Consider the following 12,583-nt stretch of genomic DNA (forward strand, 5'->3'; position numbering starts at 1 on the left):
AAGAAATGAATGCGTACTTTCACATATTCGGTATGAGGACAATTTATTCGAAACTGCAGAATCAAATATATTATATATATGGCAAAAATAATCAAAACTAAATTGGTGTTTGGACATGCGATATGAAATCGTAATACAAAATTATGAGATGAAATTAACATTTGGACATGTGATTTTCAGCTGATTTCATCTCATGATTTTGTATCATGAGATGAAATCCCAAATTCTCCAAAAATTATGATTTGAGATTTTTCAAATACAAAAATTTGACGTACAAGTTTATATTTTATAAAACCAACCCCACATTTATATCTATTTACCATTTGTTTCATATGTAAATAAAATTAATTCCTATTTTACCATTTAATTCACCAAATTCATTATTTTTTATCAATTTTTTTTACTATTTCATTCAAATCAACATTTAATAAAAAATATTTTTTCATCATTATATTGAGTGGACAAAACTCACAACAATGACATTAATTTCACAATGGGATAAGATATACTTTACAACCACCACAAAAAACTACTTTTTTATATATACATTTATATCGTCTTTCTAATATTTTCATACACATAGTTAGGGGTGTACATGGACCGGGTTGGTTCGGATTTTTTATAAACCAAACCAAACCATTTGTGTCGGGTTATTAAATCTATAAACCAAACCAAATCAATAAAAGTCGGGTTTTTCGATATCAATTTTTCTCGGGTTTTTTGGGTTTTTTCGGGTTTTTCGGGTTTCTCGGGTTTTTTGGATTTTTTCGGATTTTTTTGGGTTTCTCATAGTATCTAATAAAAAGCACAGAGCAGTGCTTCTTAAAATGAGTTCTAGTACAAAATATCAACATATAAGATGGAGGCACAACACTGTTTGAAGTTTTAACTTTATAATATAACTTTATAAGATAAGTTTTTTTTGTATATTATTTAGATGGGCTACTCAAGTCCAAATCTAAATGTAAGAAAGAAAACAAAAATTATGAAAAAAAATTAAAAATATTTATAAATTACATTTTAATAAATATTTTTAGTATAACATAATTTAAAAGTAGTATATCTATAATCGGGTCGGTTTGGGTTCGGTTTGACTTTTTTTAGTTAAAACCAAACCAACCCTATAATGGTCGGGTTTTTTTTTCAAACACCAAACCAAGTCAAACCAAATCACTAGTCGGGTTTTTTTTCCGGTTTGGTTCGGTTTGTCGGTTTGGTGCGGTTTATCGGTTTGTCCTGTACAGCCCTACACATAGTTGGCGATAATATACATTAGTTACTTGATACTTACTCTTATATATATATATATATATAATTTTAGTACATATTTCTTTATATATATGTGTGTTATACTTGCAAATAATAATTTTATCCTCTCTCTTTTTGATAAATTAAGTCTAGCCGGGTACCACATTGTGTGGATTCTGAAGGATGCTTAACACCCTCCCTTCGGAATAGTGTAAACCCTTGTCTAGAATCTAAATTGGTTTTTTCGCAGATTGAAACGTGAGTCATACATGTTATGTATCAAAGAGGTTTCCTTATTTTTCTTAATAAATTAAGTGGCAACTCTATACAACAATTAATCCTTTTAAAGTCTATAAGTTGTGTTTTATCTAACTTCGGTAAAAATAGGGCATAACAGTTGGCCTTTGACCTTATTCTATATGCTATCGATTTGATTATCATGTTGAGTTATTTTCTTAATGAGTTAATTCTTCCGCTGATATAATGTCGATTGAATAAATGGGTGAACATGCTATGCGGTTAAGCAATAGTCTCTGAGTGTCGGCCATGCCTACGGTACTCTCCCGGGGCGTGACATAGTGTAATCTCACCAGTGAATTTGATGACCACAGAGTTTCTATAAAATTAATGGCATAAGACCAAATTCTAATAAGAAATCTCAAATATGTACACATTAGTTCTTGTTTTTAATCATAACTAATATTTTTTTACTGAAAACCTTGATAAATATCAATACACCAAAAATATCATTGCAATAAGAGTTCTTGACAAACATCAATGCACCCCATAAAAAATATTAATAGTAAAAAAATACTTGCAAAGATTATGAAAACTTACCAGTTCAAGAGGAAAAAATTGGTGTTTGATTGAGAAAAGAGAGAAAGAAAGCTTGTAGCTAGGGGTGCTCACGGTTCGGTTTGGATCGGTTTTTATTTAAAAAATAACCAAACCAATTGAGTCGGTTTTTCAAATTGTCAAATCAAACCAAACCAAACTATATCGGTTTTTACTATTCGGTTTTTGTCGGTTTTTATCGGTTTTTTCGGTTTTTGTCGGTTTTTTAATATACCTTGTAGTCACTATTTGAATAAACAGAAAATAAATTTCAAAAGTATTTTCTTATTATAAATTTCATTGTAGCCAGTAGCTACTAGCCAAGATTGACGCATACATGTTTAATAATAGAGAATGACTCACCTAAAGTTTTACTATTTGTAATTGTGAGTAGCTTTTCTGCGTATGAAGTCCACATTTTATTTATTTTTACTTTATTTAGTATAATTCAAAAGAATGGCCCAAGATCAAAAATATAAAAACTCAATATAAATTATATTTTTTTATAAAAAAATTAAAATATACACACATATATATACAAATTTAATTTTTAAAATATGTATATATAAAGTCGGTTTGGTTCGGTTTTTTCGGTTTTTTTTAGACTTGAAACCAAAACCAAACCAAATATAGTCGGTTTTTAAATTTAAAAACCAAACCAAATCAAACCAAATAAATGTCGGGTTTTTTTTCCGGTTTGGTTTGGTTATCGGTTTGGTTTGATTTTTTGATTTTTTGTGTTCAGCCCTACTTGTAGCAGTGAGATCAAAGTCGTGCAAAGAGTGAGAGAAGCAAGACGTAAATATTTATAGCGTATTTAATAAGCCTGAATGTTGTTAAGAGTCTCCTACTTATCTTATTCATTCAGATATTTACAAATCCATTAAAAGACATTTTTTAAAAAGGAACAAATGAACTTAATTGGCTAAATCTGAATGGTTCAGATACCGACGTAAAAACCAAACACACTTAATGGGCTGAATATGAATGATTAAAATTCAGACATCCATTATGTGCAAACAAATAATGCCTTAGTCCACCATTGATATTTATTTGTTTTTATCTCTTTTTTTTGATATCTTCTCTTATCTGTTTCTTAAACTAATTGCAAAAAAAATAAAGTTATTTTATCAAATTTTAAAAATAATTATTTACATTCATTGCTCAATTAAAAGGGAATGTACTTAAATACAACGTCAAAGTAATAAGTGTGATGAAAAAAAAGTTTCAAATTTAAAATACAACTTCAATTTGAATTTGAAAATTTTCATGATCATATATCAATTTTCTAATAAAATAAAGAAAATTTTCAAAAAATAATGCATAATTTTTAAATTCAATAGGATAATGTATTTCATTTATACTTTTATGTAATAATAAAGCTAACATAAAAAATGCGTTGTGAAATCCTTTTTATATAAAATAAAAAACATGATTTGAAATTATAAATCCTAATTTTATATAAAAAAATCTCTGTATATAGAATTACATTTTTTATTTTTTGATTGTTTGCAATTTTTATTTTTATTTTCAATTTTTTATTGTGTGCTTTTGGTGGGGAATGGAGGGAGAAATTCATGCTTGTGGAATGGATGAAGGAAGTTTTTTTGATACTGAATAGCTACTTTGTTGTTTCTAATAGAGTTCCCCTTTCTGGCTTGTTTATTTACAGAATGCTTCTGTCTGCCTTGCAACCAAAAGAATTGCTCCGCTTAATGATTTTATTTTATTAATTTTTTTAGTATTTAATTAAGTTTTATTATTTTTGTTATGTACGTTTAAATGAATTATGGTCATTCAAATGTTGAAAAATAAACAACCTTATTCACTCCGTGTTCAGATTTTAGAGACAACATCTTAACTATTCAGATCTGCATTTAAATTCATACGTCTAAATCTTAATAAAAATAAATGAGGCCTTAGTGGGCATTTGGCCTTGTTCTATTGTGAAACTTGAAAAGAGTAACTTTTATTTTTAAAATGAAAAATGATATTTGAATTAATAAAGTTATGTTTGACATGAGAAAAAATAATAATAATAAAAATATATATATCAGAGTTGTTCTTGACTTTTTATGAGTATATTGGAGTGGGGAAAAAAAAGTAATTATTTTTCAAATTCTTGGAAGAAATTTTTTGGCCAAATGTGTTTCCAGAGTTGAACCAAAAAAAAGAAGTAAAAAACAATACATGGACAACCACCTCATAATAATAATTAAGGATGGTGAAGTTTAGTTAAAGGCCATAATTTTATTGAGCCCCTTTTGATAATAGCTAGAATATAATTTGATACTACTCCTTTGCTTCGTATTAAAGATATTCTTGCTTAAACAAAACTCTTATGGGTTCTCCTCTTTCTTGTCTCACCAGCTTAATTCTCATACTATACCACCTATATATATATTTTCTCAATTATCCCTAGCTATTTCCTCATCCGCCATTCTTGATATAATTTCCAAGAAAAAAAATGAACCATTTCTCTAGATTTATTTTCTTGACCACTTTTTTTATTTACTTATTTCATTTTGCATTAGCTTCTATAGTTTCTACAGGAGATTATAATAAGGATTTCTACGTAACATATTCACCTAACCATGTGAACACTTCTGCTGATGGCCGTACAAGAAGCTTGATATTTGACAAAGAATCTGGTAACTAATTAATTTATTCAAATGCAAATACTCTATTTTTAATTATTTTTTTGGCTACGAACAAAATTATTTTTTTAATTAATTTGACGAATATTTTCTTAATACTTTTGGTTTGATAAACTTGTTAATCAGGTACAGAAATTGCTTCAAAGGATATGTACTTATTTGGTCAATTCGACATGAAAATTAAATTGATACCAGGAAATTCAGCAGGCACTGTTGTGGCATTTTATGTAAGCATAAAAAATAAGATTAATTCTTAAATATTTCTTTAAAATTTTAATGAATTTGGAATTACATATATATGCAGTTAGCTTCGGGTCAACCAAATCGCGATGAGATAGATTTTGAATTTCTGGGGAATGTAGCTGGGAAACCTTATACTCTTCAAACAAATGTTTATGTCGACGGATTCGACGATAGAGAACAGAGAATCAATTTGTGGTTCGATCCAACACAAGACTTCCACACTTATTCTATTCTATGGAACCTTCACCAAATTGTGTAAGCCTTTTAGTTACGATTCAAATCTTAATAAGAGATTTTAAGTATATTCAATAAAAGTACGTAGTTTTTGCGTGCCTCACACATTTTAATTAAGGTGATAAAATTAGTATGATTTTTATGCAGGTTCATGGTAGATTGGGTACCTATTAGAACATACAGAAACCATGCAGATAAAGGAGCTAAATATCCTCATAGGCAACCATTGGAATTCAAAATGAGCATATGGAATGGAGAAACTTGGGCAACAGATGCTGGAAAAACAAAAATTGATTGGTCAAAAGCACCTTTTGTGGCTACATTGGGAAATTACACAATTGATGCTTGTGTTTGGAAAGGCAATGCAAGATTTTGCAGAGCAGGAAGTGAAAATAATTGGTGGAATAAGGGGCAATTCAGTACTTTGAAATGGACACAAAGAAAGTTGTTTAAATGGGTTAGAAAATATCATTTGACATATGATTATTGTATGGATAATCAACGGTTCCAAAATAATATCCCCATAGAGTGCTCTCTTCCAAAGTATTAATCAACTACGATTAAAGGTGTTAAATGGACGAGCTACATCAAAATAGAGTAGATTATATTTTTATCGGCTATATTTCATGTCCTTCGCGACAATGGATAATAAGAATAGATTCTTTTCTTTTTCACTTTATGTACTCTTATGTTTGCTTTGCATTTATATATATTTAAATCAAAAGGTTTATGAAATTCCTTGGATCAAAGTATCTTTATCCTATGAAACAAAGTGATGATTTTTACTTTTGATAAGCAAAGTATCATTATGATTTTTACTTTTGATAATGCACACTTTCCCTTTTTCTTGATCTTTATATGTGATTTCAAAGAATGTTTTTGCTGGCTTCTAATGAAGGAAACAATTATTTATTTATTTATTTATTGGGTTGGGGTTGTGTGGGTGGGTCTTGCAGACTTGCAGTTAGCTTTATTAGTTTACATATTCACATATAAGTTTCTGTAAATTGTGGAATTTGCAATCACAAAATGATATAACCTACTATAACAGAACAAAATTATAACTTGATGATATAAAAATTTCTTATATTAAAGATATATATAACTTAAACTCAAAAAATTATATTTTGATGTAACATGTCATCCTTTAGGCTATATCGAGATGACCAAATATGTAATCCAAAAAACAAACAACAGGTACAAGAAAATAATTCTTGTAATTTATTGGTACGAAACTAAGCTAAAATGCAACATACGTAAATATAGAGATCATGAAAACCTCTATAAAGTACGTTGCTTATTCATATATTTTTTTTTAATTTGATCATAAAACTTGATCTTAGTCAAAATAATTAGTAAGGGCGTTGGCCAATGTAATTGCCTGGAGGATCATAGCTGCAAATAACAAACCACCAGCCATTTGAACATTGAACCCTAGCACAACCAAGTCGAATCGAGTTTTTCCAGACCACCTGAGTATAATGTAGACATTGTTGTCCACCGGTGCAACTATTACTATTGTAGTCATAGTACGGTTTTTCACCTACCCACAAGTTAACAGCAGCAGTGCCCGTGAAAGAACCAGTTCCCTTAGCAATATTTTCGCCGTAAGGACCATTAGAGTGGACAAGATTGCAATCACTAATTCTTTGATTAGCATAATTTTGTGCATAATTTGCAAGAGTTGTGTTCCATGTTATTGCACTAACACCAACTTGAGATCGAGCAGAATTATGAGTGTTGAGATAGTCTGTTTGAGAATTTTGGGCATGAGAATAGGGAAAAACAAGGGCCAAAATGATGAAACAAATTAGAACATTAGAAGCTTTGATTAATAATGCCATTTTTTTTGAAGAGTTGATGAGAAGGAAATGGATATGTTGGATATTTATATAGGTGCAAAATGTGAGTATTTTGATTCGTGAAATTAGGAATTGCATGTGGAAAGTGAAAAGAAATTTAGCGTTTTAAAGCAACAGGCAATACATCTCCCTTGTAAATTCTTTAACCTTAAGATATTCATATAGTAATAGTTATTTAAGTAAAGATTTAAATTATATATACACCCAAATGTAGAAGATTTATATACTGTTAATATAATTTTACATGTTGTAACAGTTAATTTTGTTTGGGGGAGGAAGCACCACAACTAAAGTTTGATATGGTGATAAATAATGAAAATAAGTTGAACACAAGAATTTTACGTGGAAATCCTCAAACAAATAGAAAGGAAAAATCATGGGGTAAAAGGATTTTTACTATTATGATATGGAGTACACCGCTCTCAAATACAAGGAGAAAACAACAATTAACACTCATATCTTGTAAAAGGAACAACTACTAAAGTGGACACTCAAGAATACAATATTTATCTTGGTGTATCTCTTTTTGTATTCTTACTCTCTCTCTCTCTCTCTCCTACACAAAACTCTCAAAGACTTTAGGACTACATTGTGAATGCTCACATGTTAGAATGAATGAACTTATATTTATAGAGTCATAAACCTTTTCCTATAAGAAAAAAGACTAGTCAAATATATAGAAAATTTGTGTTTTCCTTTTAGGAAAAGGAAAACTCAATTATACTAGGACCTTTCTTTTCCTTTTCTTTTCCTTTTTCTGTCTATTTTTTTTGTCTACTTTTCCTTTTTTGAATTGGACTTTACTTAGTAGCCTTTGTTGACTTTTTTTCAAATTTGCCATGTTTTGCAGATTATCAGTTTATATTCTCTATAAAAAGGTACTTATCGTTGACTAATTTTTAATAATTTGATCTTAATTTTTAAGTTGGTAGGAGTCAGGTCTGCGTACACTTTACCCTCCCCAGATCCCACAATGTGGGATTTCACTAGGTTATTGTTGTTGTGTGTACTAGCTAGTTAAACTCTAAACTCATAAATAACAGGATATAATGCAATTAGATAATTATTTTGGTTTTATATATATAACGCCTTTACCAAAGATCAACGTAACATACATCTTGACTGTTTTTATATAGCGTTATACATACAAGTGTGTTATCCACTAGCAAATTGATTAATAGTTTGACTCTGCTTCTTTTTTAATATTATCCCCTTGTTTCTTTTTTAATATTATCCCATTACACTACAATTTCAAAGATCATATCAGACCTAAATTACATTGACAATTTCAAAGACTTTACTCAAATTAAGAGGATATATGGACCCTTTGCCATAAAATTATTACTGCATATATAAAGGTAAAAGATTTTATATCATGAAAAACAAAATTTTCCGCAAATCACCTTATCAGCTAGTCGAATAACACTCTTTGGAGACGTCTATGGGATAAACAAAGTTATTATATGAATTAGAATATTCCAGGAAATTAATTATCCTATCATATATATGGAATAATTCAACATTTTATACCGTGATTATTATCCCTAATTATAATCCTGCACACAAGTTGTACGTCGTAGTATAGTGGTGAGTATGTCCAGCCGTTGACGCAGTCGACCCATTAAAGCAACAAATGTCAAAGTAAACTTACCCACAAAGTTCAGCTTGTCAAGCTTTAATTGTAAGTTGTAACTTGCCTATTTCTCATTACAAAATGCTAATTTGATAAAATAAAGTAAAAGAAATCAGTAAATAAACGTCTGTAAGTATAGTTTAGTAATTATCTTAATTAAGCAAAGTTCAATATAACTCTTTTGAGTCTATAATTATAGTTATATAACACATGCAGTTCACTCATCAACTTTACACATTTTATTTATTAAGTTAAACAGGTACACATGTACAACAGAAAACCCCAAACCTTAAAACAAGAATAACAATAAAAATAAACCAACAAGTAATCATTTAAACGATCGATCCATACGGACCCTTATTTTCCTATAAACTCCAGTTACTGCGCCATTAGATTATAACATGGATTTATTTTCCTAAACAAATGAAGGTTAATTTATTCAGACATCAATTGGAAGTTCCAACTTGGAATCAAAGTCTGGTTGGTGCTCAAGATCACCGTATGGACGTTGACCGTTCATATTACCACGTGGATCATAATTGCAAGTTATAAAATACCACCCGTTGTTGCACCTGACCCTAGCACAACCAAGACGTACCGAGTTACGCCACACCACCTGAGTATAGTGTCCACATACTTTACCAGCTTGACATGTATTCGAATTATAATTGTACCATTGCTTCTCATCGACCCACATCTTCACGGCACCAGCCGCGTTGAGCTGAGGGAAAGCGGCGGCTAGGTTTTCGCCATAAGGGCCACCAGAGTGTTGCATCCTGCAGTCCCCAGCTCTTTTATTGGCATAATTTTGGGCAAAGGCTGCTAGCCTATTGTCCCATCTCATAGGGCCGACACCAACTTGTCTACGAGCTGCATTGTGAGCGTTAAGATAATCTTGGGGAGAATTTTGAGCTTGGGATATTGAGGGAAATATAGCAAAGGTAATGAAACAAACAATTAAGGCAATATTGGAGTATCCCATTTTGTTTTTTGGTAAGAATAATGGAGTGGTTTAAATAGGGGAGAAGAGTTGAATAGTCAGCAATTTTATGTCAAGAAATTATTAAAGAATTGAAAGTTTTTAATAGCTTGTTAGCAGACTCTATCGGATTATTTGAAAAATATATCAAATTATAGGTGAGAATAACATGTCACATCATGGAATTAATTATCGTTTAAATTATAAGAGCCGCCTCCGTGTCATTAGTGACGTCATTGTTTGATTATTTATTTTTTCACTAATAAATTATTACACTTCCCATACTTGCACAGTTTGACTTACCCTAAAATGTAAGGAAAAAATTATTTTTATTATTTGTGTGAGTATAAATTATTTTATTAAGAATAAAAAAAAAATTAAAGATAAGGTGCTCTAATTATCAAATGTATCATTTTTTTTAGAAGGATCTAAAAAGTAAAATTTATCACATATAATTGAAAAATATTATTTATGTCCGTGTATTTTTATTGAAAGTAGATGGAACACAATATTCCACTTACTTTTACTCGTATATCAAAAGTTACTTTACATATTACTTAACGTAGCTAAAATGGATAAAGAATAATGTATTGACCAGTATATATGTACATATTTTCCTTTTCCTAATTTCGTGTAATGCACACTTTCCTTTTTTCTTCTTTATATGTGATTTCAAGAATGTTTTTGCTGGCTTCTAATGAAGGAAACATGAAACTTTTTTTTTTTTGGGGGGGGGGGGGGGGGCGGGGGGGCGGGGGGGGGGGGGGTGAAGTGATTTGCAATGATCGCTTTATTAGTTTACATGGTAGAGTATTCACTGTATATAAATTTATTTTAAATATATATGTAATTTGTAATCACAAAATTATATAACCTATTGTAACAGAATAAAAAAACAACGTGATAATGTAAAATTTTCTTACATTAACGATATATATTATGACCTAAACTCAAAAAGTTTTTGATGCAACAGTTCATCTTTAGACTTTAACGGGATAACCACATATGTCATACATAAAACAAAGAACTCAAACAACAAGTACAAAGATTCTTGTAATTTATTGGTGCAAAGAAGCTAAAATACAACATAAATATAGAGATCATAAAAACCTCCATAAAGTACGTAGCTTTTATTCATATACTTATTTTCTTATTTGATCGTAAAACTTGATCTTAGTCAAAATAATTAGTAAGGGCGTTGGCCAATGTAATTGCCTGGAGGATCATAGCTGCAAATAACAAACCACCAGCCATTTGAACATTGAACCCTAGCACAACCAAGTCGAATCGAGTTTTTCCAGACCACCTGAGTATAATGTAGACATTGTTGTCCACCGGTGCAACTATTACTATTGTAGTCATAGTACGGTTTTTCACCTACCCACAAGTTAACAGCAGCAGTGCCCGTGAAAGAACCAGTTCCCTTAGCAATATTTTCGCCGTAAGGACCATTAGAGTGGACAAGATTGCAATCACTAATTCTTTGATTAGCATAATTTTGTGCATAATTTGCAAGAGTTGTGTTCCATGTTATTGCACTAACACCAACTTGAGATCGAGCAGAATTATGAGTGTTGAGATAGTCTGTTTGAGAATTTTGGGCATGAGAATAGGGAAAAACAAGGGCCAAAATGATGAAACAAATTAGAACATTAGAAGCTTTGATTAATAATGCCATTTTTTTTTGAAGAGTTGATGAGAAGGAAATGGATATGTTGGATATTTATATAGGTGCAAAATGTGAGTATTTTGATTCGTGAAATTAGGAATTGCATGTGGAAAGTGAAAAGAAATTTAGCGTTTTAAAGCAACAGGCAATACATCTCCCTTTGTAAATGCTTTAACCCTAAGATATTCATATAGTACTATTTAATTAAGGATGTAAACTATACATACAGACAATTTAAAAGGTTTATATGCTCCCTTCATTTCATTTTATTTGACTCTTATATTAATTTTATTTGTTTATCCAATTTTAACAAATTAAGAAAGTTTTATTTCTTTTTCCCATACTATCTTAATTAGCATTACTCCCTCCGTTTTTTCATTTTACTTGACCCTTATATCAAAAATAGATATTTCATTTTACTTATCCATTTTAGCAAATCTAGAGAGTTTTATTACTTTTTTTTTCCTATACTACCATTAGTATTAAATAACTACACAAAATAATAATAGTCAAATTAAAAGTGCCAAAGTATCATTCATAATGTTAACAGACATGTGTCGGATCAACATGAACAAGTAATATGAAACAAAAGAAGTAAATAACTACGTGAAATAGTAGTAGTCAAATTTAAAAACGTTCCAAGGCATCATTATTAATAATGTTAATAAAATACACTCCTAATAGAAAAATTTTTAAGATTGTGTCAAGTCAAACATTGGGAAAGCAAAATGAAACAAATAGAATAATTACCATATTAATGTAATTTTACATGTCATTTACCATTTTCACTACTAGAAATTAAAATATGAAACTACGGAATTTGTCGGTGATCTCCAACTAATTCATCGCTAAAAAGCTTTTAAATAATTGTATTATTTTATAATCCTTCGCTAATCAGTACTCTTTTCGTTCCAAAACAAGTGGTATTTTTAGCTTGGGCACACCCCTTAAGAAACTACTCATTTTTAGAAAATAAAATGTACTTTTTCCCAACTTACCCTTCATACATTTCTTGAAAAAGATGTAGCACTTTTGTAGTTTTTTGGTCATATGGAAAACTCTCTTTATTTAAATATGGGTAAAATTGGAAGAACATCATTAGTGCCTTTTTGATAATGTAAAACATCGCTTATTTTGAAACAAAATGAAAAAACTTAAACACCACTTATTTTGAATCAGAGAAAGTAGTTAAATGGAATTAGCATGAAATTTTGTTCGTGGCTA

At 29.9% G+C, this 12,583-nt stretch overlaps 4 protein-coding genes across 4 annotated transcripts; 1 reads left to right on the top strand and 3 right to left on the bottom strand.

The window, feature by feature from the left end:
- Positions 1-4,529: 4,529 nt before the first annotated feature.
- On the top strand, positions 4,530-5,951 carry LOC129884540 (probable xyloglucan endotransglucosylase/hydrolase protein 10). Its single transcript, XM_055958832.1, has 4 exons — positions 4,530-4,733; positions 4,866-4,966; positions 5,044-5,237; positions 5,364-5,951. Exons 1-4 carry the CDS (start codon positions 4,550-4,552, stop codon positions 5,764-5,766), a joined length of 882 nt encoding a protein of 293 aa, XP_055814807.1. The 5' UTR covers positions 4,530-4,549; the 3' UTR covers positions 5,767-5,951.
- A 617-nt stretch (positions 5,952-6,568) lies between these two features.
- LOC129884541 (basic form of pathogenesis-related protein 1-like) lies at positions 6,569-7,060 on the bottom strand. The gene has a single exon (XM_055958833.1). The coding sequence runs from the start codon at positions 7,058-7,060 to the stop codon at positions 6,569-6,571; it is 492 nt and encodes a 163-aa protein (XP_055814808.1).
- A 1,867-nt stretch (positions 7,061-8,927) lies between these two features.
- Positions 8,928-9,737, bottom strand: LOC129885667 (basic form of pathogenesis-related protein 1-like). Its single transcript, XM_055960034.1, has one exon. It carries the CDS (start codon positions 9,691-9,693, stop codon positions 9,151-9,153), a length of 543 nt encoding a protein of 180 aa, XP_055816009.1. The 5' UTR covers positions 9,694-9,737; the 3' UTR covers positions 8,928-9,150.
- A 1,139-nt stretch (positions 9,738-10,876) lies between these two features.
- LOC129884542 (basic form of pathogenesis-related protein 1-like) lies at positions 10,877-11,406 on the bottom strand. Its single transcript, XM_055958834.1, has one exon. It carries the CDS (start codon positions 11,366-11,368, stop codon positions 10,877-10,879), a length of 492 nt encoding a protein of 163 aa, XP_055814809.1. The 5' UTR covers positions 11,369-11,406.
- Positions 11,407-12,583: the final 1,177 nt, after the last annotated feature.

This window comes from Solanum dulcamara, chromosome 4 (assembly GCF_947179165.1).
Source record: "Solanum dulcamara chromosome 4, daSolDulc1.2, whole genome shotgun sequence".
Taxonomy (NCBI): domain Eukaryota; kingdom Viridiplantae; phylum Streptophyta; class Magnoliopsida; order Solanales; family Solanaceae; genus Solanum; species Solanum dulcamara.